At 51.7% G+C, this 27697-nt stretch overlaps 1 protein-coding gene across 1 annotated transcript in view; it reads left to right on the plus strand.

Moving 5' to 3' along the window:
* The window catches only part of FANCA (FA complementation group A), a gene marked incomplete at its 5' end in the record, with an annotated part of 52961 nt that overhangs the window by 17236 nt on the left and 8028 nt on the right, over window positions 1-27697 (plus strand). The window contains 22 exon segments of the mRNA XM_081216612.1: window positions 13-46; window positions 490-556; window positions 1929-2041; window positions 3020-3096; window positions 3363-3504; window positions 3804-3937; window positions 5196-5306; window positions 6156-6251; window positions 6345-6404; window positions 7183-7271; window positions 7891-7951; window positions 8042-8091; window positions 16045-16121; window positions 17433-17546; window positions 19192-19328; window positions 19664-19734; window positions 20080-20176; window positions 20481-20668; window positions 21961-22057; window positions 23002-23178; window positions 24266-24339; window positions 25697-25825. Of these exon segments, the coding sequence (XP_081072738.1) occupies window positions 13-46; window positions 490-556; window positions 1929-2041; window positions 3020-3096; window positions 3363-3504; window positions 3804-3937; window positions 5196-5306; window positions 6156-6251; window positions 6345-6404; window positions 7183-7271; window positions 7891-7951; window positions 8042-8091; window positions 16045-16121; window positions 17433-17546; window positions 19192-19328; window positions 19664-19734; window positions 20080-20176; window positions 20481-20668; window positions 21961-22057; window positions 23002-23178; window positions 24266-24339; window positions 25697-25825 (2195 nt within the window).

Here is a 27697-nt window from a genome sequence, read left to right on the forward strand (position 1 = left end):
CTGTCCCCACAGGTGGCCGTTGCTGTTCTCGACAGGATGCTGGCTTGTGAGTGGCTCTGTGGCCCAGGTTGTAAATGGCCTCCCTTGCTGGTTAGGGATTCCTGTGGTTCACTGCCTTTCCAGCTCAGTGCTGCTCCTGGGAGGCCTCTTTCACGGTTGTGATTGGGTCTAAACTCACCAACTTACTTGTTTTTCTCCTGCTGTCAGTTTTGGTGGCTTCACATTTGATCTCCAGAGCAGCAGAGGTGACCAGTTGAATGGTTCATTAGGGAAGCATTTTCTTGCCTACATGTTGTGCTTGATTTTCAAGGCTTAAGTCTGGTACCGCTGAGACACTTGGGATCTTGCAGGGCTTGTGCGTCGGGGGGTTCGGGGGCCTAGGAGGCCTGTGATGGCAAGGTGTCCGTTAGCTGACTTGCCCAGAAGCAGTTGGTCGGGGCTGTTTATGATGGACGATGATGATGTGTTGATGTCTCTCTTCTGCCTCAGCCGCGCTCGAAGCTTTGGCGGCCGGGATACAGGAGGGGTCCATAGCACACAAGGCAGTGAGCTGCTGGTAAGTTCTGGGGGTGGGCCTGCCGGCTGAGTGGTCCCAGGTATGCTGGTCGCCCCCGAAGGCCCAGTGATCCTTTGCCATTGTGGTGACATCAGGAGCTGGAAAGCACTAGAAGTCCTCTGAAGATGAGGCCCTTCCTGTGGGAACCATGCCACCTCCGGGTCTAAGGGGAGGGGGTCCTCGGGGTCCCAGCCAGGGAGACCTTGCCCGTCATGCCTGCCCCCACAGGACCCTCCACTTGCTCTCCTTGGTTCTGTGGAGGCGCGTCCAGGTACTTGGGGACCGAACGTTGGGGTGTCAGGTTTGCTTCGGAGTAACATGGGGTGAGGCCACCTGGACCTTGGCTCTCTCCTGGGAACCCGGGAGATTTCCCAGCATTTCCAGGCTTTGTTACTCTTCCCATTTTTCAATTATTTTGCTCCTGATTACCTCTTCTCCACGATTACTTTAATAGTCCTCAAACCTGCTGTGTGAGTACTTTACTGATGAGCATATAGAACACTGCTCTGTTCTGTGTTTTATGCAGTTTCACGATGTGCTGAGTCCGTGCTCAGACTTGTTCCGGGAGTCAGATCACAACTTTTCACGATTTTGAATTAGTTGCCAACACTTAGAGTAAAGTCAGACGTCCCCTCCCAGTCTGGGTGGCTATCCTGCCTGGAGCCTCCTCACTGCACGTGTGACATGGGTAGTTTGCATGGCTGCTAGGGCCCCGGATTCTCTCCCCTGAGGGGTCGGGTGGGGCTGATCATGACACCCCGCTGTCGGCCCCGGTCTCCCTTTGTCCCCCCTGACCTGTCAGTGACATCCTGCTCCCTCTCCTTTTCTCGCTTCTCCTGTCGGGAGAAGGACATCCTTGGCTCCAGGTGTGGTTGAGAGCCTCCACGTGTTGGGGCAGGATCAGGTGCTCAGTGGGAACCATGGCCCTGCCACCTCTGGTTCCCATTTCACAGATGGGGAGACCGAGGCTTTGCGACTGTGCTGGGCCTGGGTCCAGCCACTGGCTGTCGTCACCATGGCCTCCGTCACCTCCTGCGAGGCCCAGCCTTTTGTGACCTCACTCTGACCTTCTAGCTTCTCCATGTGACAGCCACTCCATTGCCTTTGATTGTGTCCTGTTGAAGCGACACTCCCCTGGATTCCCTTTCCGTCTGCGGCACGGCAGCCTGGCTGCAGGCCTGGCTGGGGAAGCGTGGGTAGGGCCAGCCTGTGAGCCTGCGCTGGGGTCTGCAGTCGGGGGCCAGCGGGTCCCCATCGGCTTCGCCAGCGAGCCGCTCCTCGTGTGTGAGCTGCTGCCGCCAGGTGCTGACACTGCTGAGTGGCGGGAACCTGCAGGGGTCTCCTCCCCTGAGATCCTCTGCTGCCCCTGCAGGTTCGGTGTGTTCAGTGGACACGTGTATCGAAGTATAATTTCAACCGAGTCTCCAAAGAGGTTCTTCTGTCACACTCTGACCCAGATCCTCACCCACAAGCCTGTGCTGAAAGGTGGGTCCTGGTGCCCTGGGTGCCTCCCTTGACAGAAGCTCGGGCCGCGGATGTTAACGCTGGGAGGACAGTCTGTTTGTCATTAAACATCTCATTGGGAAGCAACACTTTCCCGTAAAGAAAATTTAGAATTAAAGAAGCGTCACCCATTATTGCCAAAGTAGAATATCTTTAATATGAAGCCCTTCCTGTCTTTTCTAGATAGGTTTTTAAAACAGTGCTCGTACTGTGAATTTCAGGGTTCTGTTTCTGCGGCTCACGTCAGCATTTTCTGTGTGGGTGCGTGGCTTTCTGAAGGGTGTCCAACACCCGAGTCATCTTCTGCCTGACGCACTGTCCCGTGAGGGCTGGGCGGTCTGCGAGGCTCCTGATGGTGCCTTCTCTGTGGTGCTGCATCCAGGGGCGCACGGAAGCCCCCGACAGAGGCTCCTGCCCTTCTGGAGGGCCTGGCCTGGCTGATGCATGCTTTCCAGCTGTGTCCTTTCAACACGTCCTCACTGACTGCTTATTCACAGTGAAAGTTTAAAAGCAGCAAAATTAAAGTGTAATCGATGGGTTGGAGGATATTTGTAGCAGATATGATCAAGGGTTACCGAAGACACAGACATTTCATGACATTAAAAAATGGCTGGGGGCTTCCCTGGTGGCGCAATGGTTGAGCGTCCACCTGCCGATTCAGAGGACACGGGTTCGTGCCCCGGTTCGGGAAGATCCCACATGCCGCGGAGCAGCTGGGCCCGTGAGCCGTGGCCGCTGAGCCTGCGCATCCGGAGCCTGTGCTCCGCCACGGGAGGGGCCACAGCAGTGAGAGGCCCGCGTACCGAAAAAAAAAAGAAAAAAAAAAATGGCTGGAAAATGGGGAAATGGTGAAGTTCACATACATTTGGGAAAGTGCAAATTAAAACAAGGTACTTTATTGATACTGAACTTTTTGATGATTACTGATGTGACGTTATGTGTATTTCCTCCTGAATGAAGTTTCCGACGCTGTTCAGATGCAGAGAGAGTGGAGCTTTGCAAGGACCCCGCCTCTGCTCAGTGGCCTGTACCGTAGGGTAAGTGCACAGGGGGGGTCCAAGGCCTGCTGCACGGGCTCTGTGGGTCCCAGGAGATGCCACAGCCACGGCCGTCCATGGCTGGACTGCCGTCCGGGTCCAGAGACTGAACTTGTCACTTGGGCAAAGCACCTTGTCCTCAGATTGAGAACTCCCTGCAGCCACTGCTGGCCGTGGGGGTCAGGGCGGCAGGTGTCTCGAGTGTAGGTTGGGTCCGATGCAGAGTGGGAGGGAGTGGGGGTCCAGCTTTGACACTTCGGTTTCAGCTCTTCGTGGTCCTGAGCCCAGAGGAGCTGGTGGGCCACTTGCAAGAGGTTCTGGAGACACAGGAGGTGAACTGGCCGCACGTGCTGTCCTGCGTGTCCGCGCTCGTGATCTGCTTGCCAGACTCACAGCAGCTGGTTAATGGTGCGTGGGGACGGGAGCCCCGTTGCGTTCCGTGCGTGTGATCCGTGGACCGGCATTGGGGCGAGCCTGCGGGCGGAATCGCCGTGTCTGGCTCAGTGAGGATGGAAGCCCTCCTGCCTACCCAGCCGTTGCCCTCGGGACCGCCCTCTGCTGTCGGCCTGCCCGTGTACCCGCTGCTAGGCTGTGTGCGGGCCGCCACCCAGGGCCTGGGGGTCGGTGTTGGGTGAGCGGACTGTCCTGCCTGCCCCCCCACCCCCGCCCCAGTTCCCGTCCACAGCAGTGCCACTGTTCTCACCTAGGTTGGGTGTCGCGTTTGCTGGCTCATGCGTTCGAGAGTGGTGACCTGGACAGCATGGTCTTGGCGTTCCTGGTTGCACGGCAGGCTGCACTAGAGGGCCCAGCTGCCTTCCCGTCCTATGCTGCCTGGTTCCAGGTGAGCCGCCTGTGCTCCCGCTGGGGTCGACTCTGCCGAGACTGCTCAGCTTCCCATCTGCCTCATTGGGCCTCCTGCCGTCTCTCACAAGAAAATGAGTGAAATCCAGCAGGAAAGGGTGAAAGCGAACACAGCTGCCTTTTTTTTGCACAGTGTGCTGCTCTGTGATTGGTTTCACGTCTGTCAGGGAGCACCCTCCTCTCTTCCCTGTTTCCCTCCGCCTGCGCGTGTTTGCCCCTCTTCCCAGGCTGCTGAACCTGGCCGGGCCTGGGGGGCATCTTTGGGACATCAGCTTTGAAGGTTGGGCATGTGTGGATTTGGGTTTACGAGCCCTGTTCTTTGCAGAAGCTTTGGGTGGTGTAGCTATGGCCTCTTTGGAGAGCCTGCCTCTCTGCACCCACCGGGCTCTGTGCCTGGTGTGCCGTAGACATGGTAGGCGTGGTTCCTTCTTTCGCGGAATGAGCTCCCTCCTGGCCCCGTGCTTCCCCCAGCTCCACACGACGGGCCAGGGGCTCCTGCTGGACGCACGTGGACTCACTGACTGCGTCCACACTCCTGCCACTGAGGGACTCTTACCACAGTGCACTCAGTGCTCCCACAGTAGGTCCAGTGGTGTCGGCCTTGTGTGCTCGTTCTGATGACTTTGTGCCTGTCGTCTGTCTGACAGCACAATTGTTCAGAAGAACCACAGGGTGTGCTTTGGAGGAGGAGCTTCCGTGGGCCTCATGGTGTGGCAGGCGGGCCTCTTGTGGCTGGCGTGAGGCGAGTGCTGGTCTCTGCAGGCTCATCGGGACATGTTCAGGGCCGACACCTCTTCAGAACCTCCCTGCCCTGGGCACCCCCAGGCACCCCTGGGTGCCCTGGTTTCTATAAGAGTCCACTCTCCTGCTGTGGCATGGGCACTTTGCCCGAGGGCCCACCCCTGCAGGGATCTCATCCACTCAGACGGGCTTGGGGCTGGAGTGGAATGAATCCACCTGTGAGGAAGGGACTCTTGCAGGGTGGTTAACAAATCCTGTCACTAACGTTAATAGAAAGGCACCAAATTTACCATTTTCTACAGTAATATATTTTTAATTTTCAAAATAAATTTTCAGTCCATCTGTTTAGCTAGGCCACAGCCATGCCGTCCTAAAGACAAATGAACTGAAATGGCTTTGCTTCCCTTTTTCTGCTGTTTTTGAGGCCGGGATGTAGCCATGGCCACCACACGGCAGGTCCTCCCGTCGCCCCCACCTCATGCCCATCCTCCCCACAGGCCACCTTCGGGAGCACAAGGGGCTTCCACAGCTGCAGCAAGAAGGCACTGGTCTTCCTCTTCAAGTTCCTGTCTGACCTCGTGCCCTTCGAGGGCCCCCGGTACCTGCAGGTGAGAGGCCGGCGGCAGCACGTTCGGCTCAGGGCACCCCCGCAAGTGACAGTCACAGAATGCAAACGCCACCCTGGGGTGTCGGTGCACTCCTGGGGAGGCATGTTTCTTATAGTAAATGCCCAGAAACCAGCCGCATGTGGTCCTAGGAGCTGGTGAGTGAGCAAAGGGGGCCTGGTGCCCGCATAGAAAGGGGTCCCCATACCACGGACACCGAGGCCAGCAAGTGTCCTGGGTCCCATGTTTGGTTTTTAAAAATGATATATTTTTATATTGAAGGAGAAGGATCTGGAAGAATATGCCCCCAGTGGCTGTGGACGTTCCTTCTGGGAGTGGAAGACTTCACGCTCCAGTTTACGTTCTTTCTCACCATGTACATTAGTCTCATGATTAGCAAGTGCCTTGCAATGAGCTTTGTTTTGTAATCAGATGACTATAACCAGCATTCGCTTTGAGGGGTAGGGCACTTGGAAAATGAATCTCACCTTCTTTTTTAAATTAAGAAATGCATATTTCATTTCAAAGAATACACGTGACGTAACTCACGCAGCCTGGAGTCCGGTCTCCCCGTGCATCTCAGTCCCTGCTCCCCCTGGGGCCCCGACGCCTCCCTCCGAGGGGAGGAGGGCTGTGTGTGGGGGGGCGGGGCCGGCTCTGGGGCAGGGCCCCTGCCACCCCTCCCGGCCCCGTGCAGAGATCCTCACCCAGGACTCGGTCTGCCCCACCTCCAGCTGTGGCCCTGGGGTCTTTGGCTAATTCTTCAACTGTGTTGCCGTCAGTATGAGTATCTCCCCCAGAAAGTCAGGACAGCTGATGGGCTGATGGACCTGCTCCGCCCTCTGCCTGCAGGTGCACGTCCTCCACCCGCCACTGGTTCCCAGCAAGTACCGCGCCCTCCTCACCGACTACGTGGCGCTGGCCAGGACGCGCCTGGCCGACCTCAAGGCGAGTCCCAGCCTCCCCTGCTGCCTGCTCCTCCTCTCTCTCCGCGGAGGCCAGCGCCTGTCTGGGTCCTCACATGCGCCTGTGTCTTTGCAGGTTTCTATAGAAAACATGGGGCTCTATGAGGATTTGTCTTCAACTGGGGATGTCACTGAGGTAACGTCCCGGGCTCGTCGCTGAGCGTCTCTGCGTGTCTGAACCTTTTCTGTCTGGGCCCCAGTGCGTGTGCGGCAGCCGGGGTGAGCTATGCTCCAGTGCTTGTCCTGTCATATCCACACTGTTCAGAGCAGCAGCAAGGGTCACCTTTTACAGGGATGCTTCTTCCAGGAGGTCCCCCTTCCCGTGGTTTCACGGACAAAGTGGTCTGTAAAACAGTTGGGGAAAGGCCGTGTCATGTTTTTCTAGGAATTACAGAAAAAAGTGTGAACTATATTTATGTAGACCAAATGTTGGATGGCCGTATGGGGTGTGTGTGTGCTTTCCTAAGACGCTTGTACTTCAAAGTTGCGAGTCTCTGGAGAGCCCTTGCTGTTGGACTGTTAGGCGAATACTTTAAGTTTTCTATTTAAGATTTACTGCTGTTCACAAGTTGCCATTTCATAATTTTTTTAAATCTCAAAAATTAGGTCTTGGCACCTTCCCACCTGAAAGTCTTGCATTGGGATTCTTGTCTCTCCCAGAAGGGCATCAGGGAGCGGGGTGGAGGGCATAGACACGTGGGACCTGGGGGCGGCTGTGGCTCCCCAGAGGTGCTGAGCTCCCTGGGGCCGGGGCAGCAGCTGGTCCCTCCTTGTGGTTTTGCTGGTATCAGGGAGTCTGTCTGCATGCCGCTTGCTCTCTCATGCCTCTCGCCCGACCACAGAGCCGCGGCCCGGCTCTGCTCCTGCCTTTTCTTTTAAATCTTCTGTTTTTTCTCCGTCCTCCCCACTTGGAGCCCCACTGCCAAACGTCCCAGGATGTTGAGAAGGCCATCACGGTGTTTGAACACACGGGGAAGATTCCCGCCGCCGTCCTGGAGGCCAGGTGGGGTTACGCTGCCGGAAGGGCTGGTGGGCAGGTGCTGCCGAGCCCCTGCTGTGACATGAGCTCCCTTGTGGAAAGCCCAGGTGCCCCGCAGCACAGACTGTTCAGAGGGACCAGACAGGCCCTCCCTTTGGCCACGATGGCTTTTCTTGTTCATGCTTCAACGGTGACCGTGTGAAGCCAGCACAGGGAGTTGAATAGCAAAATTGTGTTGAATTTGGTGTGACGCCAAAACACGTTGAATTCTGGTTGCTACCAGTCCGGGGTAGCTGTGGCGTAGCTTTCTTAAGGCTTTGCCTCTGAGAAACACGCACCGCTTCCAGCTCCCGTGGTCGACCTCGTGGCCGCGGATGAAGCCAGGTTCCAGGGCCATGCATCTGGAATCCTCCAGACTCTGGGTGCAGGTGGTCACCAGCACAGAGTTCCCTTTGTGTGAAGTGTCCCAAAACAGTGGGAAAGAACACTTGAAAACGTGATACAATGTCATAGCCTTGAAACGTGACAGCACATGGCCCACGACCTGGCCTGCAGGGACGGCCCTGTGTAGACAGTCACTGCCCTCTCTGAGGCTCCTCTGTTCGAGGTGGGGCACCCCTGAGCCTGGCCTTTTCTGTTGCAGCATATTCCGGAGGTCCTACTACCTGTCCCACTTTCTCCCCGCCCTGCTCACACCGCGAGAGGTCAGTACACGTCGCCGTGAACGTGAGGCCGGGTCGGCAGAGAGCGGGGTCCCTGTTGGCGTCTCACCCAAGTCCTGTCTTCCCTCTCAGCTCCCGAGGGTCCCTGATTCCCGGGCCGCTCTCATAGAGTCCCTGAGGAGGTACGCATGGCAGCGCGGCTCGTCTGGGGAATAACGGCGCAAGGAGCTGTGGCTCTTCTGTAGAGAAATGTGTTTTGTCACATGTATGCTTTACTTATAAAAAGTTGGCTCAAAATTAGTTAAAATGTTAAAAAGAAAATTTCTTTGATTCTGAATATCACAACTTAGCATTTTTCAATGAACTCCTAGGATGATTAGTCTGAGAATTAAAGAAAGTAGTGTTTTTGCTACATAATCATTGGGAAAGGAGGGAATTTAAGGAAAGAAGGAAAAGGGGGAGGTGAACGCCTTCCACTGTGACGGTCTGGGGAGAGTGGAGACCACATGTAGGAGGGGCGTCCCATCCCCCGGCTCACACTGAGGACCTCCAGGAGCAGAGGGGTGGCAGAAACAGGAAAGTATAAACCGTTTTCCAGTGTCTTATGGGAAGTGATGGGTCCTGTGAGAAGATTGAAAAGATAAAGGGCCTAGAAAGTAAAAATAAGCTTTTTCATCTTATGATTAGGCCATTCTCTGGGATCCTTACTTTTATTTATTTTTGGCATAAGATATTCCAAAAGTAAAGAGACCAGTAAAAAAAAACGCCCCTATGCCCCATTCGCATTAATATTTTTGCTATCTTTCCTTTTTTTTCTTGAAATAGTCCAGATACATCTTACCCCAGGTCTCTGATCCCCTCACCTTTTCCTCCCAGAAAATCATTATCCTGAAGTTGGTGCATAAATGTTTCCTCTGTTTTTTATCCTTCTGTTTTATATGTTTATAACTGTAAATTATGTCCACACACAAACACACCACACAGTGTGGTCTTGCGTGTTTTCAAAGTGGATTTGATAGCAGTGTGTGGTGTTCTGTGACCTGCATTCTCACTACCCCCGTTGGTCGCGTGCTCTGGTTTGTTTAATGCTGTGTGGAATTCTGTTGTGTCTGCAAACTGCCACGTCGCACACCCCAGGGTGCAGGCCACATGCCTACGGAATAAATAGATTAACGTACCACCTTGGACTTGGACCCTGAGGTTATTTCCACTTTTATGCTTTGTTAGCAGTGCTTCAGTGAACATCCTTGGCTATATCTCCATGAAAACTTTAAAATTTTGAGTGCAATTTCATTGATTTTATAGATTAATTTGAGGATATTTGGCTTTACTATGGTACTGAGTTTTTCCTTCCAGGAACATGGTACGTCTTTGTTTATTCAAGTCTTTTACGAGTGTTTTGTGGTTTTTCTTTATACAACTCCTGTAAATTTTTGTCAGCCTTGCTACTCGGTACCTAGCTTTTGTTGTGAACTGCGTGTTCTTTTCTGTCTTCTTCATCGGCTGCTGCTGAGGTGTAGGTGCCCTTGTTTCCATTAACTGTTGAACTTACTCCCGGTGCGTGGTGAGATTTTCTGTGCAGTCACGCTGTCCACAAGATCAAGTTTGCCTCCTCCTGTCTGATTATTGTGCCTCTCAGTGTCTGTCACTGTATTGGGTAGCATTTTAGTATAATGAGCATTGCAGGAGTGAAAGCTGGCCTCGCGTCTTGTTCCTGGCTGAGAGAGGACTGCTGCTAGAGTTCTACCGTTAATGCTGTTTGCTGTAGTTTTATATATATATATGCTCCTTACCATGTTAAAAGAGTTCCCTCTGTGAATTCGCTAAGGACTTTTAGCAGGAATTCATGCTTTTTTTTGGCATCCCTTAAGATGATTGTGCTGTTCTCCTGTCATCAGCTATGCGATAATTACATTGATAGGTTTTTCCACTGTCTTTGCGTTCCTGGAATACCCCCTAATTGGTAACAGTTTTTTGTTTTATAAACTGCTGAATTTGGTTTACTGATACTTTATTTAGGATTCTCGCATCTGTGTCTCATTCTGTTAGACTCACCTTGGCTGCTTTGCCATTAAGGTATTTGGTTCCTCACGGAACGAACCGGGCAGCCTTCCCTCTTTCCTGTCCCCTGAGATAGTTTGTGTCACACAGGGATCGTGTGTCCCTGAAGGTTTGGTAAAATCTGGCTGCAAAATCATCTGTTCCTGGTGTCTTTTGTGGAGGCAAGACTTTTGGCTGCTGACTCAGTTTCTTGAATGGTTATCGGTTTAGTCAGGTTTTTTATTCTCGAGTTAGCTTTTATATATATTTCTAGAAAATTGTCCATTTCATCTAAGTTTGCAGATCTGTTGATGTATCATTTTTCATGATATTCTATTGTGATTTAAAAAATTTGTCTACCTCATCTGTACTTTTCATCCCTTCTTAAAATTTTTTTCATGCTAGTGTTAATTTTGCCCTTTTTTATGACTCATTCATTACTTAAAGACTTGTCTGTTTTATTAATTGTATCACATAACCAGCTTTTAATATTGTGTCCTTCCTGCTGTTTGGGGTTTTTTAAATAAATTTATTGATTTTTATTTTTGGCTGCATTGGGTCTTTGCTGCTGTGCATGGGCTTTTCTCTAGTTGTGGTGAGTTGGGGCTTCTCATTGAGGTGGCCTCTCCTGCTGCGGAGCACAGGCTCTAGGCACACGGGCTGCAGTAGTTGTGGCACGTGGGCACAGTAGTTGTGGCTCGCGGGCTCTAGAGTTCAGGCTCAGTAGTTGTGGTGCATGGGTTTAGCTGCTCTGAGGCATGTGGGATCCTCCCGGACCAGGGCTCGAACCCATGTCCCCTGCATTGGCAGGCGGATTCTTAACCACTGTGCCACCAGAGAAGCCCCCTCCTTGCTGTTTTTTTTTTTTTTAATAAATTTATTTATTTTTGGCTGCGTTGGGTCTTCGTTGCTGCATGTGGGTTTTTCTCTGGTTGTGGTGAGCCAGGGCTACTCTTCGTTGCGGTGCGCAGGCTTCTCATTGCGGTGGCTTCTCGTTGTGGAGCACGGGCTCTAGGCACACGGGCTTCAGTAGTTGTGGCATGCGGGCTCAGTAGTTGTGGCTCGCGGGCTCTAGAGCACAGGCTCAGTAGTTGTGGCGCACGGGCTTAGTTGCTCCGCGGCATGTGGGATCCTCCCAGACTGGGGCTCGAACCTGTGTCCCCTGCATTGGCAGGCGGATTCTCAACCACTGTGCCACCAGGGAAGCCCCTCCCTGCTGTTCTTAAAAACATCTTCTATTTGTTTTTAGATTTTAACTTTATTATTTACTTTTTGTTTTCTTTGGGTTTACTATGTTGTTCTTTTTATAACTTCTTAAAGTGGTGGTTTAATTTATTGTCTTATAACTTTTCTTGTGTTTTAAAACAGGCATATTTTAATAAATTTTACCTCCAGATATCACTTCAGCTGCCTTCCAAAAGTTTCAATGTGTAGTTCTTACACTGTCGGTCAGTTCTAAATACTCAACCATTGTGCTATGATTTTCTCATAATTTGTAAGTTAGTTTTAAGTAAATTTTTTAAAATTTTAAACATTTAGGTATTTGCCCATGAGTTTTTATTGTTGAATTCCAATGTTAATTGCATGTTTCACAAAGAATATGATTCACTTTGTATGGAGTTTTTTCTACTTGTCAAGACTTTCTTTCAGAATTTGCTTGGAATTTGCAGACATTCCGCGCATCCTTGAAGACAACACATGACCTTCAGTTTTGGACTGTAGGGTCTGTCTGTTAAATTGTGCTTATTCTCAAGTTTTCTGTATCCTGAATAGTTTTCCGTGTCTTTGGTTTATCAGTTTATTGTGGAGGTGGTTGTGATTTTGTCAGTTTCTCCTTATAATTCTGTCAGATTTGTCTTGTTGCAAGAAAGTTCGTAATTGTTAAAATACAGGCTTCTCTTGCTGGATGTTTTTCCCTTTGTTATTATGTAATGTCTCTGTTAGGCTTTTTACCTTAATTTCTATTTTGTCTGCTGTTAAAACCAGCTTTTTTTTTTTTTTTTGGTATTTGCATGGTATAGCTTCTTTTTTATTGGCTGCGTTGGATCTTTGTTGCTGCACGCAGGCTATCTGTAGTTGTGGAGAGCGGGGGCTACTCTTTGTTGCAGTGCGTGGGCTTCTTACTGCAGTGGCTTCTCTTGTTGGGGAGCATGGGCTCTAGGCACATGGGCTTCAGTAGTTTTGGTACATGGGCTCAGTAGTTGTGGCTCACGGGCTTAGTTGATCCACGGCATGTGGGATCACATGTCCTGTGCATTGGTAGGTGGATTCCCAACCACTGCACCACCGGGGAAGTCCCTAATTTTTTGACATATTTATTTCTAGTCTTTAAAAAAGAGTTTTGTCAGAATTAAATATGGATATAGATTAAAGAGTCCTGGCAGCAACATGGATGGACCTGGAGATAATCATACTAAGCGAAGTAAGACAGACAGAGAAAGACAAATACCATATGATATCACTTATGTGTGGAATCTAAAATATGACACAAATGAAACAGAGACAGGCTCACAGACATAGAGAACAGACTTGTTGCTGGGGAGTGCGGGGGTGTGGAGGGGGAGGGATGGAGTGGGAGTTTGGGATTAGCAGATGCAAACTATTATATATAGAACAGATAAACAACAAGGTCCCACTTATAGCACAGGGAACTATATTCAATATCCTGTGATAAACCATATTGGAAAAGAATATGAAAAAGAATATATATATATATATATGTATTACTGGGTCACTTTGCTGTACAGCAGAAATTAACACACATTGTAATTCAACTATACTTGAAAAAATTTTTTTAAATATTTATTTATTTATTTAAATTTTTATTTATTTATTTTTTGTGTGGTACCCGGGCCCCTCACTGTTGCGGCCTCTCCCGCTGCAGAGCACAGGCTCCGGACGCACAGGCCCAGCGGCCATGGCTCACAGGCCCAGCCGCTCCGCGGCATGTGGGATCCTCCCGGATCGGGGCACAAACCGGTGTACCCTGCATCGGCAGGCGGACTCCCAACCACTGTGCCACTAGGGAAGCCCATAAAAAATTTTTTTTTAAGTTAGATTAAAGAGTCAGATACTTCTATTAAGTTTATTAAGAGAAATAGCCAGGGGCTTCCCTGGTGGCGCAGTGGTTAAGAATCTGCCTGCCAGTGCAGGAGACACGGGTTCGAGCCCTGGTCCAGGACGATCCCACATGCCGCGGAGCAACTAATCCCGTGCGCCACAGCCACTGAACCTGCGCTCTAGAGCCCGTGAGCCACAACTACTGAGCCTGCGCACTTACAGCCCGTGCTCCCAACAAGAGAAGCCACTGCAATGAGAAGCCTGCGCACCACAACAAAGAGTAGCCTCCGCTCGCCACAACTAGAGAAAGCCCGTGCGCAGCAACGAAGACCCAACGCAGCCAAAAATAAGATAAAATAAAATAAATAAATTTATTTTTTTAAAAAAGAGAGAGAAATAGCCACTCCCCCACCCATCCCTGCTACTTCACTTTCTTTCTGGAAGCAAGCATTTTCAACTCAACTGAGTTTTTGATATTTCGCCCCAAATCTCCAAACAACATTATCATTTTGGTATTGACTTTTTCTGTTTTAGTTTTCTTTCCTTTACCGATACACATAGCTGCCCTTCCTGTGTTAGTTTTAAAAAACGGTTTTTTAAGGCTGTCTGAACACTATTGAGAGTTGGTCGTTAGGAATCATTACTTTCTGTTTTCTCTGGAGTTCATAGTTCTCTTTGTTTTGTCTTCGTTTTCCTTGTACATGTCATGACTCGCTGGACGCTCTGCCAGTCGTCTCCATGTTCTCTTGTTCAGAGTCGCCACGTGCCCCAACGGTTCTCTCTCGGGGACGTCTCTTCTGGAGCTGTCTGACCTGCGTCGCTCGGACCCACTAGCTTTTCATGCCTCTAACACTGCCATCACCCTTGTACCTTCCTCCAGCGTCACCTGGGGACGGACGGCCTTTGCTCTGGCTCGTGCTGGCTTCTCCTTTCTGTGCTCGAGATCATCCTCATTCTTGGTTTACTCCTTCGTCTTGGTGGAAAACATCCTATTGAAACTTCTTACAAAAGGATGGGTGTGAGGTAGATAGTTTGACACCTTATTTAGCCCTCACATTTGATAGGTAGTTTGGGTATAGAAATCTAAGTCGGAAATTATTTTCCCTCAATTTTTTTTTTTTTTTTTTTTTTTTGCGGTACGCGGGCCTCTCACTGTCGCGGCCTCTCCCGCTGCGGAGCACAGGCTCTGGACACGCAGGCCCAGCAGCCATGGCTCACGGGCCCACCCGCTCCGCGGCATGTGGGGTCCTCCCGGACCGGGGCACGAACCCAGGTCCCCTGCATCGGCAGGCGGACTCTCAACCACTGCGCCACCAGGGAAGCCCACCCTCAAATTTTTAAGAGTCATTCCATTGACTTCTAGCTTCCAGTGTTGCTACTGAGATGTTAGAAACTTACAGTTTCTGACTCTTTGTGTGGGAATCTGTGTTTTTCTTTCTGGAGGCCTGTAGTGCCTTTTCTTTGTTCCCTGTGTTCTGAAATTTTATAGCAGTGTACTTCATTGTGGGTCTAATTTTATTTCTGGGCTGGGCACATGGTGGGCCTTTTACTCTGGAAATTCATACCCTTCAGTACTAAGGAATTTTCTTGGATACTGAAAACCTTTTTTTCATGAAAAATTGAAGACAGAAAAGCAGAATAGAATCTATCACCCAGATTTGTTATCAATAAATGGGCAATCTTGTTTCATCTGTAGCCTTCAAACTCACTTACCCACCCACCATTCTGGATTATTTTGAAGCAAATCCCAGACACTGATTATTTCAACTTGGTTTATTTCATTGCAGATTTACTCTTTGTGTCCTTTTTCTTCTTAGAACTGCTATTTTTTAGATATTAGATCTCCTGTATTGTCTTCTAATTTTTTTTCTCTTCTGTCCTATTTTGCATATGTTTTGTTTTGTTTTTTCCTCTCCTTTCTGAGAGATTTCTTCAAGTTTATCTGCAAGTTCTTTTACTGAGTGTTTCATTTCTGCCATCAGATATTCCTTTGTACAGCAGTCTATTTTTTAATTTTAATTTAATTTAATTTATTTATTTAGGCTGTGTTGGGTCTTTGTTGTTGCACATGGGCTTTCTCTAGTGGTGAGCGGGGGCTACTCTTCGTTGTGGTGTGCGGGCTTCTCACTGGTGGCTTCTCTTGTTGCAGAGCATGGGCTCTAGGCGTGCGGGCTGCAGTAGTTATGGCAGTTGGGCTCAGTAGTTGTGACTCGTAGGCTCTAGAGCGCAGGCTCAGTAGTTGTGGTGTACGGGCTTAGTTGCTCCGCGGCACGCGGGATCCTCCCAGACCAGGGCACAAACCCGTGTCCCCTGCATCGGCAGGCGGACTCAACCAGTGCGCCACCAGGGAAGTCCCTGTCCTTTCGTTTTATTTGCATTGGTTTCTGTTTTTTAAACAAGGCTTTCCAGTCCCTAGGGCAGTGGGTGGTGCCCTCAGTTCCTAGTCTCCAGCCAAGTTCCCTGCCTCCCTCCAGTCTTGGTGTGGATTCTCACTCTGGACCACAGCCATGTCTCTGTTCTTCTACTTGAATCTCGTTGTCACGGTTTGCAGCACTGTTGGGGGGGTGATGCTCTGTGGCTCTTGTCCTTGTACTTGCTGCTGTGCCATGAGAACGTGCCAGCCGTGTCCGTGCCCTGCAGATGCCCCGTGTCCTCATCACAAGACTTGTATTTTTAATGACATTAATTGGATGTTTTCCTTAGTTGGCATTTTTCATTAAAAGTAATATAAGTTCACCTTTAAAATTTGTGAATTACCAAAACTTGAATGAGAGAAGTGAAAATCATTTATAATCTCACTACAGAACAAAACCCACTGTTGGTAGATGTTTATATAGGACGTATGAAGTAGTCAGGACCGTTTAAGTCCATATGGACAATGTTTTTCCTAAACATAGGGTCATGCTGTGGGGTGTTGTATAATTTATTTAGATTTACTCTGTTGCATATTTCTGTTTTATGATAGTCTTTGGGATTGTAAGCTTGAGAATTAATTTGAGTCCTAGTTGACTATTTAATGTTTTCTTCTGATCCAGAGCAGATAAAATTCCCCCCTCCTTATACTCCACCTACCGCCAAGCCTGCTCCACTGTCGGAGAGAAGAAGCCAGAAGGTAAGGTCAGTGGGTTGCTTGGTCCCCAGATGTGCCCATCTCATCTCCACTTCCCTGATCACGAGACGTGTCGGTGGCACCTTGGTCCATCTGGTCTGGTTCTGTCATGCTGGGTCTGGTCACAGCTGTGGCTTCAGAGACTGCCCAGCACCAGCCCTGGGACAGCTGTGACACCAGGAGGGCTGCCTATGATGTCATTCCCTGAACACGCATGCAGTACAAAATCCACTTGACCATTTCTCATCTTTGTGTGCCCCGCTGAGGTTGTGATGTGGTTTCTGTTTGCCCATCTGAATTCGAGCTTTAAAGTCAGGTGACCAGCCAGGCCCGAGGCCCGTGGTGCTTGTTCTGCACCGTGTCCTAGTAGGGGGTCTGCCGTGGCTCTTTGGCCGTTTGGACGGTTGGGGATCTTTCTGCTTCTAGGGGACAGTGATGTAGACCTGGGCCAGTGTGTGAAAGCGTGCATCATTGCTTGGAGCAGCTGGGCGGGCTGTCCGCACCCCATCGCCCCAGAAACGAGGCGCCATCGGGACAGGGCCTGGTCTCTCGGTGTTGAAATGGTGCAGCTGTTTGCTGGTCAATCCCTCTGACGCCTGCAGGGCCAGTTAGGCTGCATGAGCAACTGCAGCTCTGTTTTCTAATTCTGTCTGCCAGACCCTCCTTGCACGATCTTTCTCGGTTTCTGACGGCCAGGGAGACCCACACCTGTTTGGACCAGTATCGAAACATCTTGCAGACAGGATGCCAAGGGGGCCGTAGGGCTGTGTCCACTGTTGAGTGAGGCCTTGCCCTCCTCTCCTAACCCATGGTCCTGCTTCTGGGGGCTTCTAGAATGTTTTCTAATGCTGTATCTCATGGGGCTGGTATTTTTAGTAAACCTGTTAAATGTGTGTTGAGGACTGGCAACGCCCTCTAATACACTGATTTTTACATCCTGTTGTAAAAAACAATATCACAGTGTTACTTAAAAGTTTGAGAAACAGGGACTGAACCATCATCTGTCCACAGTTCTGCTCTCCCCGCCCAGCTTCCCTCCACATGCATGTGGTCTTTATTCATTACGTACCTGCTGTTTACACTTGTGGCAATAGTGTGTACAGAACCATGGTTTTTCTGGAACTTCCTTATGAATGTTTTAACTTCGATAGGACATTAACATCCGCCGTCAGGGGAGAGCGTTGCACGTCCCTCCTTATAGGGCCCCGTCCTCCGTGTGCCCTCTGCACGGAGAAGCCAGGGACAGCGTCAGTTCCCTGTGCTTCCTATCTGATCTAACCTGTTTAATTGTTAAAACTACCTCCTGTCTCTCAGATGTAGCCTCGCGAAGGGAGCTGGAGCCCAGCTGTACGGAGGAGCCGCTGGGCCTGCTCACAACTGCCCTGCAAGAGCTCAGGGCCTCAGTGACAGATCCCACCCAGCATGACGGTGAGGACGGGGCTGTGGGGCGGGCCCTCCACAGTGGGTGTCCGTGGGTGCCCAGGCCAGCCCTGACGTGCTCAGAGCTTGTGGCTGCTCTGTTGCCCATAGTGGCAGCGGTCGGTGCATCTTCCCTGCAGTTCAGCATCTGGTAGTGAACGCGACCACAGCCTGGTGGGTGTGGAGCATGCCTCCTTTCTGACACTCAGGCTGTCCCAAAGTCTGGGTAGAATATGGATATTCTGCTACTTGGCATCCCTGTGGGACAGGAGACCTAGAGGAGGAAAGCTGCGTTGCTGGCTGTGGGGCTTCTCTCCTTCCTTTACTGCCTGGGTGGCTGTGCTCTTCAGCACTGGGCCTCTGCTTCTAGGACTGTATCCCATGAGGGGGTCTGGAGGACAAGCATGAGCAGTTCAGAGCGCTCAGTGGCCACAGTGGTCCACAGAAGAAAATGCTAGGTTCCAATGTTTTTAGATTTTTGCTGTGCTAAATGCAGAAACTAAAATACATAAGGCATGTTTTTACCTAGTAACTTCAGTAGATTTTTATTTATTATGAATTCATTTAATTCCTATGAGTCTCACGGAGGAAATACAGTTGATCCTTGAACAACACAGTTGTTGTTTTTAATTTATTTATTTTTGGCTGTGTTGGGTCTTCGTTGCTGCGTGTGGGCTTTCTCTAGTTGTGGTGAGTGGGCTTCTCATTGCGGTAACTTCGCTTGTTGCGGAGCACGGGCTCTAGGCACGCGGGCTTCAGTAGTTGTGGCTCGCGGGCTCTAGTGTTCAGGCTCAGTAGTTGTGGCGCACGGGGGCTTAGTTGCTCCGCGGCATGTGGGATCTTCCCAGACCAGGGCTCGAACCCGTGTCCCCTGCATTGGCAGGCAGATTCTTAACCACTGCGCCACCATGGAAGTCCGCAACACAGTTTTTAACAGTGTGGGTTGTGTCGACTCAGTATATGCAGATTATTTTCAGTAAATATACTGAAAAAGTTTTGGAAATAAATGACAATTGCAAAAATTTCAGATAAACCACATTGCCTAGAAATATTGAGAAAACTAGGTATGTCGTGAATGCATAAAATATACGTAGATTCACGTGACATGCAAACTACATGGAAGGCTGTGAGGAGTTAAGCTTGGGGTCAGAAGTCACGCACAGGTTTTCACCTGTGGTGGAGGGTCGGCAGCCCCAGCTCTGCACTGTTAGCTCTGCCTCCACCGTGGTCGTCCTGAGGGCCCAGGATATCCCCTGGTGGCCAGCGTGGCCCTTCCAAACTCTGCTCCTGCAGCACGTGGTTCTTGGGGAGGTCAAGGCCCGTGTGGGGCCCCAGCGCTGCCGCAAGATGGTCAACCAGCCAGGCCTGCGAGTCCCTGTGCTGGCAGAGCCGCCGAGGCCGGGCCGGGCGGCCGCAGTGGGCGTCAGGGTGTGCAGAGGTGGCTGGCGGGCGAGGGGTGCAGGGTATAGACACGGGCCGTGGTGATGTGAAGAGCTATGCCAGCCCCTCGGAGAAGCCTGGCCACCTGCACCGCAGAAAAGTGATTCCACGGCTGGCCGGACGGGGACGAGAGCGGCCCCAGGGTCAGTTGAGAGTGTGGCCCCTGTGGTGGTGGGTGGCGCCCCTGCTCATGGCGCCGGTCCCTGCCTTGCAGCGTTGTTGGCTCAGATGGCAGTGATTTCTGAACAGCTCCACTCCGCCCTGGGCCTGGGTGAGGATGACAGCGACATCGAGGGGGCCCCGGTTCAGCTCAGCGTCCGGGCCCCCAAGCTGCAGCCGTGGGAGCAGAGGGTGAGTGTGGGGCGCCAGGAAGGCCACATGTGAGTCGAGGGTTTCGGGCCGGCGCTGCCGTTTGCTTACAGACTCTGTGTTTGGGAGGAAGTTGTGGCAGAGGCTGCTCGTGGCCCTTTGTGGGCAGGTTTGCTGACCCTGCTCTCTGCTGAGAAGCTCCGTGATGACCCCTGGGGGCCCCTCCCAGGGTTTGGGGATTCCTGTGCCGAGGCGTTGCAGCCTCTTCTCCGGATGGGGGCCCGTTTCCAGTCTCGTCAGCTCCACTGTGGCCCTGTGTGTCCAGGGTGGAAACACTGTGATGTGGGTTTGCGGCCCTGAGACCTCTCCTCTCTCAGGTCGTGGACCTCCTGCTGACGTCTTTCTGTCAGAACCTCATGGCGGCCTCCAGCGTCGCCCCACCAGACAGGTAGAGGCTAGGCGGTCTCACCGGGTGGTTTGGAGCTGCCCTGGGGCGGCCTGGGTGCTCGTGATGAGAGTGGCTGTCGATCCTGGTCCAGCTCTGAGCCTTGGGCCCTGGTCCTGCTCCCTGACTTTGCGCTGCACTGGGGAAGGGCCTGGGTGGGGTGGGGGCGGACTTATCCAGCAGGGATGTGGCGATGGTCAGCGTTGCAACAGGAGACCCTCCTGTTTGGGGAACAGCCTGGTTCTTTCTTCAGTCTCTGGTGCCTGACTGCTCGTCCACCAGGCTCCAGGCCGGCAGTGCAGGGCCAGGCCTGGCCGCTGCCACTGTTCTCTGTGGCTGTCCCCACAGGCAGGGCCCCTGGGCCGCCCACTTCGTGAGGACCCTGTGCAGACGCAGGCTCCTGCCGGCTCTGCTCAGCAGACTCTGCCAACTGCTCCGTCACCAGGTAGGGCTGCCACCTCCTCCAGCCAGGAGGTGGGCTTCCTCCTGCCCCCCCAATGCTGAACCTCTTTTCTTTTTAAATATTTCTGTATTTATCTACGTATGTACGTATGTATGCATGTGGCTGCGCCCGGTCTTCGTTGCGGCATGCGGGCTCTTAGTTGCAGCATGTGGGCTCTTACTTGTGGCATGTGGGATCTCATTCCCTGACCAGGGATCGAACCCTGGCCCCCTGCATTGGGAGCACGGAGTCTTTAGCCACTAGACCACCAGGGAAGTCCCTGAACCACTCTTCTTTCCTATTTTAGGGCCCGAGCCTGAGTGCCTCACATGTGGTGGGGTTGGCTGCCCTGGCCGTCCACCTCGGCGAGTCCAGGTCTGCCCTCCCGGAGGTGCATGTGGGCCCTCCCACCCCTGCCAGGGGCCTGCCCGTCCCCGAGCTCTTCGATATCCTCCTGCCCTGTAGGACCCAGGAGTCCTCAGCCCTGTGTCTGAAGTGAGTGTCCCTCTTGTCAAAAGTAACCCACGTTTATCAGACAAAATTAGCACAGACACACATGCTCTACAGATGACCACTCTTTACCGTGTTGGTCTGTACCGTTCCAGAACCTTATCTTGGGTGTATTTATGTGTGTGTTGGTATCTTCGGTTATAAAAGTGAGATCACCCTACTTTGCTACCTGCTTTTCAAGATGCTCACAATGGGCTGCAGGTGCCGTTCTCCAGGTCAGGTGCCAGCGGCTGGTTGGACCTGCCCCTCAGGTTAGGTTCTGGGGTCTCCCTGTGGTGAGCAGCTTTCTCTGGGGGACGTTTCTACACACAGAGCTATCCCATCCAGAGGGTTTTGAGACCCGTCGTCCAGTTACGTGCTCATCCACTCACTGCACACTGCGTGCTAGGCCCCGTCCCGGGACCCAGTGAGTCGCAGGGAGCCCGTAGCCTGGGGTCGGCGGGTGTGAGAGATGGGCGGGGGTTGGGTGAGAGTGGCCATCCCATGGGCAGAGCCCTGGGGAGTCCACGTGTGACTCAGGCCAGAAGGGCTTACTGTGGCTGCTGAGGTCAGGATGGAAGCCGGAGGCTCCAGTGGGAGATGTTGGCTGGGACCAGGGTCGTGGCTCACGGACTGAGCTGGCATTAGGAGAGACAGGGAGAGCTGAGCACAGGAGTGCGGCCTGGGACCAGTGCCCGCCAGCTGTCCGCGCCATCCACAGCAGCACCACTGACAAATCCACCCGGGGAGTCGGGCCCCTTCCTCGCCACAGTCCTGACTCTGGGCCTCATGGTCACCTCTGTTCTCGGCAGCCTCTCCCTCCCACACGTCCCACACCATGGGCGGGCAGAGGCTGAGTTGGAAACTGGACGTGCTTCACTCTGGCTCTGAGGTTCTTTTAGGCCGGAACAGTGAATAATTTGCCATCACGCAGGTGAATGAGAGCCTTATGCAATCACACAAGAAACACCCACCTTGCACCTCCTCACTTCATTCCCTTTGTTCTGACCGTGGCTCTTGACACGCTGGGAAAGCAAGCCCTTACGTGCAGAGCCTGTGTGTTCATGTGTTTTCTGAGTCTCTCGTCAATGTGGAAAGGGCTCAGGCCAGACGGCCTGACTGGGGGGCTCTTTCCCGAGGGCTCGGAGGAGCCAGCCAGGCTGGGCCTGAAGCTGAGCACCGAGCGGCCATCGGGCTGGGAGGCTCTCAGTTCACTTTGTGCAGTTCATGCTCTTCTTCCACCTGTTATTTTGCATGGATCCCATTTCTGTGTTATAATTTCTGTTTTCTATTTTCAGATTTTGTACGGCGGCAATTTCTTATTCTTTGTGTAAGTTTTCTTCCCAGTCACGTGACATCTTGTACAGCTGTTTGTCTCCAGGCCTTATAAAAAAGGTGAGTCTTCTGGGTTCCTTTTTCTGCTCTCCTCTAAGTTCCAGTTTTGTACAGGTTTCTGGCCTGAAGCCTGTATGGCCTCCGTCTCAGCACCGGCCTCGTTTGTAGCAGACTGTCTCCTGGTGCCACCCCGCCGTCTGCTTGGGTCCAACACTGCCTTTTCCGTCCATCTGAGTTAAGAGGAGGGGCTGGAAGGTGACAACTACAGATGTCCCTCCTTATTTGTGAAGTAGGCAGATTAAAAGATTGATGTTATAGAACGTGTGTCAGCATTTAAGGAAGCACCTGCCCCTCCTCTGAAGACAGCCTGAGAAACTGCGTGTTAGAATCCTCAGTGTCAAAGGCGGCGGTGCCGTCACAGTGGGAACCAGTGCTGCTGCACCTGCAGAGCTTTAGGGAACATCTCCCTTGAGGTTTGAGCCTGGTTCATAGTTCCAGGCTCCGCGTCAGACTCCTGGGCGCTGCTGGGAGCTCCTCCGCGTCGGGAGCTGCACCGCGTCAGGAGCAGCCTGGGGTCCAGGTGCCCCTGTGCTCCCGGTCCCAGGTGCTGACATTTTAAAGTGTGGGATGGAGGTCTGGAGGAGTGGCCCGGAAGAGGAAGTCCTCGCCCTGTGTCCCAAGCTCCCCGAGGTCCCCTCGAGCAGCCTGTGGCTCTGTCAGCATGAGGGCGGGGGTCCGACCTCCTAAGGCAAAGATGTGCGGCTCAGTGCGTCACCGAGGGAGCGAGATATCTCCTGTAGCCACTGAGCACACTTAGTGAGAATGCCGGGGCCGGCGGGTCGCGGGGGACGGCCGTGCGTGGCTGCAGGACGTGGCAGTTCAGAGATGTGTGGTCAGGGCTGGATTCCCACTGAGACCAGGGGCTCCTCGCTGCCAGCCGAGCGCAGCCAGGCCCCTGTGTGTTTCCTCAGTCTCACAGCACACACGCCACTGTCTTTTTTCAGTTCCAGTTCCTCGTGTTCAGATGGTTCTCAGAGACCCGAGACCCTCCCTCTTGGGAAGACCCGGCCAGCTCTCCCTGGAGGCCCCTGTGCCTGCCCTCCGTGGACTGGCAGCGAGCCGCCCTCTGCCTGTGGAAGCAGAGGACCTTGCGGGAACTGCTGAAGCAGGAGGGACTCCATGTAGGTCCCACTGTCCCTTCCCCTGCTTTGCTCCTCCAAGCTCTGGGCTCTGTGGGCACAGGACATGGGCGGCGGGCCTGACCCAACAGAAATCACTCCTGGGATCGTCATATTTTAAACATGCCTGCCAGGCTGCAGGCTGGGGCCGGGCGTCTCCAAGCACAGTCACGGGAAGCTTGGCCGCTCAGACAACGTGCCCATGTGACTGTTTCTGCCACCTCTTCATAACTTTCCATTTATTTCTTGGATGTTTGCCTGCTTGTTTTGGTCTTTAGAGAAAAAGTTATGTCGTTTTATTGTATTTTTTTTCAACTCTTTTATTGTTAATAATCAGTCATACAAGAGTTGGTCTGACCATCTGTCTGACACCAGGAGCAGTGAGGCAGGAGCAGCCGGGCCTCGATCACCGTCCACACACACGTCCCTGCTGGTGCCGCACAGCTCCGGCGTTTACACGCACTGCGTGTGCTGCATGCATGTCTCTGGGACACGTTGTTACACACAGTGTGAGGTTTTTGGTTTTTTTTTTTTAGTTCTGATGTCATTTATTGGCACAAAAATTATTCAGACACAGCATGGTGTCTCGACACGGCTGCACTTCATGTTTGGTGCGTTTAGGTTAATGTTTCTTTTGCTCCTAATTCCCGGCATGTACTACACCTTCCCTCTCTGTGTCAACGTTGTGAGGTTTTGAGGTTAGTCTGTGTTGACATGTGCAGCTGTGACTGTTGGAAGCATGTTCTCACGTCAAGTTTATCTTTTGGTTATTTGCACAACTCGGTGAGCTAGGAGGTGATTGTTGTGCAGATGCCGCGGGCTGTCCAGGACCAGGCAGCAGTGTGGAAGACTTGAGTTTAAAGAACAGTTTGAACGGTTTTGGTTAGCTTCACGTTCAGAGTTAAATGACTGATTCTTCATCTGGGCTTGGTGCCAGCCTCCCAGTCTAACCCTGGGAGATGCCGTAGGACGATATTTCTGACAGACACACAGGAGACCTCCAGCTATTATGAGAGGGCAGAGTCACAGCCCCAACCGGTGGCTTCTGTGCTGTCCTTGCTGTGGTGGTCACTTGGTCCTTTTCTCTCAGTTGACTTACAGAGACTGGTTACAGCTGGAACTAGAAATTCAGCCTGAAGTTGATTCTCTTTCAGATACAGAAAGGTAAGTGTTTAAAGGATCTACCCTTTAAAATGTTAATACAGTTTTCTACACTGTCTTAAGTCTAAGTTTTGTCATTATATCCTCAGTTTAATGTTCAGTTTAACATAAGTGTATGAGTACAGTTTTATTCATTCTTTTATTCGAGAAACACTTATTGACCTACAGTTTGCCAGACACTTCTAGAATGTTCTAGAAGCTGGGGATGCAGTGTGAACAAGACAGATGGGGCACACGAGGCACATACAGGGCTTCCCACTTGCACTTCTGCCGCAATGCCCCTAAGCCGTTCTGCTGAGGAACTGTGCAGAACCGGACCCTGTGTGAGCCTGGGGGCGGGCAGGTTGATAAATAAGGCGGATTAGAGGGCACTGAAGACACCAGACAGGGCTTTGGGAGCTGGTGCCGGCGGGCAAGGAGCTGCGCCTGGGGAGGGCCACAGTGGGGAAGCCCTGGAGGGTCTCAGCTGGTGTCGGCCAACCAGGGAAGCAGAGGGGAGGGTGGGCAGCGCCTTGCCGAGTGCTGGCTTTGAGGCACGGCACCAGGGGTGAGCAAATCAGAGACTGAGCCCCATGTGAGTCCCGGGGCTGGTGACAGAGACTGCCAAGACGTCAGGTGTGCTATCCTGGCCTCGAGCAGGTGCTGAGGGGCCGTGGGTTTGGGGGTGGGTCGGGGCACAGGAGCCAGAGGGGGCTGTCCTCAAGCCACCGTACTTGGAGTGGTCAGAGACGTCCCTGAACACGGGGGTGCCGTGTCGTGGTGTCAGATTCTGACGGAACAAGTAGAATAAGGAGGGACAGCGATGGGCGAGGGGAGGGACGACCCGCTTCCTTTCCCAGCTCAGTGGGCGCTTCCACCTTTCAGGTTTGTGCACGGCCTGCCTCCTGTGCGCTTCCTTCATGCGCTCACAAGCCCGGGCTTCCTTCCTTGCCAGGAGGGAAAGAAGGAACCAGTTTTCTGGCCTGCAGATCCATAGGACCCCTTCTTAACTCACCCTTAGGTTGCTGTGTGTTGATGGTGTGCGGTCCTGTTCAGGGCCTCCTTCCTTCTCTCCTGATTGCAGTTCCAAACAGGCTTCGGCGGCTCGCTCCCTGCCCCTCGTGGTCACACGGGGAGGTCCTGCTTGGGTCCTCTTATTCCTGCAGGAACAGACTGCAGTGTTGGTGGCTGTCTGTGCTGCGGTTTCAGCACCACGGAGCCTGGTCCATATCTGGATGCTTTGCTGGTGGACCTGGGACAGTGCAGGCACCCCCTCCACCCCCAGCTCAGCAGCTGTGGACCTGCAGTCTCCCTCACCCCTGGCTGAAGCGGACCCTGGCCTGTGCCTCCCTCAGCACAGACCCTGGCGTTTGCATCGCAGGCAGGACTTCCACCAGTGGGCCATCCACCAGCACTTCCTCCCGGCGCCCTCTGCCACCGGGGGCTGCGACGGAGACCTGGAAGTCGCCTGTGCCACGCTTGTCGATGTGCTCATGGACTTCTGCCAAAGGTTAGGAACGTTAGCGCCCAGAAGAGTCTGTCTTTTGATTTTGGTAGCTCTAAGAACGTTTTTATTTCTCTCAGTCCAGTTTGTGTTATACAGAGCACAGCTGAACATATCCTGATCGCAAGTTTGGGTTTTCGAGATAAAGGCAAGCTTCTGGAATCAGCTTTCTCTCTGTGCATAGATTTGCCAGTGGCAGTGACTTGGTCTTTCTACTTTGTCTCCTGGTATCAGGGTTATTAGCAAACGTGACGAGAATAAAAGGTCACGCAAGTGGTAGGCGCCAGTGTTGTCACCCACAGTGCAGGAAGCACTGGCGTGGACCATGAAAGGCAGGCATTCCTGGTACCATGTGGGCTTGCCAGGTGTGGCCTTCTGACGTGGCCTGTTTTTCTCATCGTCCTCGTGGTTGCTGTGTCGAGGTGGTACGTCGTGTTATCTCATTATGGTTTTGATTTGCTTTTCCCCGATGGCTTATGATGTTGAGCATCTTTTCATGTGCTGGTTGACCATTTATGTTATCGTTTTTGGACAAATGTCTAATCAGATCCTTTGCCTACTTAAAATTGGGTTATTTGTTGATTGAGTCATAAGAGTTCTTTATATATTCTAGATACTTGGTCCTTACCAGATATATGAGTTGCAGATATTTTCTTCCATTCCGTGAGTCGTCGGTTCACTCCCTAGAAGGGGTACTTTGATGCACAAAAGTTTTAAATTTTGAAGAAGCCTTATTCATCTATTATTAGATTTAGCTCTTATTTTTAGGCCTTTGATCCATTCTGCATTAATTTTTTATATGGTGTGAGGTAGGGATCTGGCCCCATTCTTCTGTATGTGGATATCCGGTTGTCCCCTTTTGTTGAAGAGACTGTCCTTTCCCTGTTGAATGGCCTTGGTACTCCTGTGGAAAGTCCATTAGCCATACATGAGAGAGTTCACTTCTGTACTCCTGATTCTATTCTACTTATCTATACGTCTATCCTTGTGCCAGGACCACACCATTTTGATTACTATAGCTTTGTAGTAAGTTTTAAGACTGGAACATGTGGGGATTTCTTGGCGGTCCAGTGGTTAGGACTCTGCGCTTTCACTGCTAAGGGCCTGGGTTCAATCCCTGGTCGGGTAACAAGTTCCAACGAGCCACGTGGCGTGGCCAAAAATAAATAAATTTTGAAAATTGGAAAATGTGAATCCTCCAACTTTGTCCTTTTTCAGGATTGTTTTTGGCTATTTTGGGTCCCTTGCAGTTCCACCTGAATTTTAGGATCAACTTACCACTTTCTGCAAAATGAGATGAGATTCTGATAATGACTGCGTTGTATCTGTAGATCAGTTTGGGCAGCATTGCCATCTTCCTATCCATGAACATGGGGTGGCTTTCCATTTATTTAGGTCATCTTTAATATTTTCAACAATGTTTTATAGTTTTTAGCACACAACTCTTGAATCACCCTGATTAAATTTATTTTTAAGTATTTAATTCTTTTTAGCACCATAGGCTCATTGCTTTAATTTCACTTATTTACTCTGATGGGTTTTTTTTGTTTGTTTTTTGTTTGTTTTTTTGCGGTACACGGGCCTCTCACTGTTGTGGCCTCTCCCGTTGCGGAGCACAGGCTCTGGACGCACAGGCTCAGCGGCCATGGCTCACGGGCCCAGCTGCTCCGCGGCATGTGGGATCCTCCTGGACAGGGGCACGAACCCGTGTCCCCTGCATTGGCAGGCGGACTCTCAACCACTGTGCCACCAGGGAAGCCCCTGCTCTGATGTTTTTTATTGTGAATTCTTTAGGATTTTCTATATATACGGTCTTGAAATCTGCCAGTAGAGATGGCTTAACTTTTTCTTTTCCAATCTGGATGCCTTATATGTACT

The sequence above is a fragment of the Mesoplodon bidens genome, assembly GCF_964165515.1.
Source record: "Mesoplodon bidens genome assembly, chromosome: 18".
Lineage (NCBI taxonomy): Eukaryota > Metazoa > Chordata > Mammalia > Artiodactyla > Ziphiidae > Mesoplodon > Mesoplodon bidens.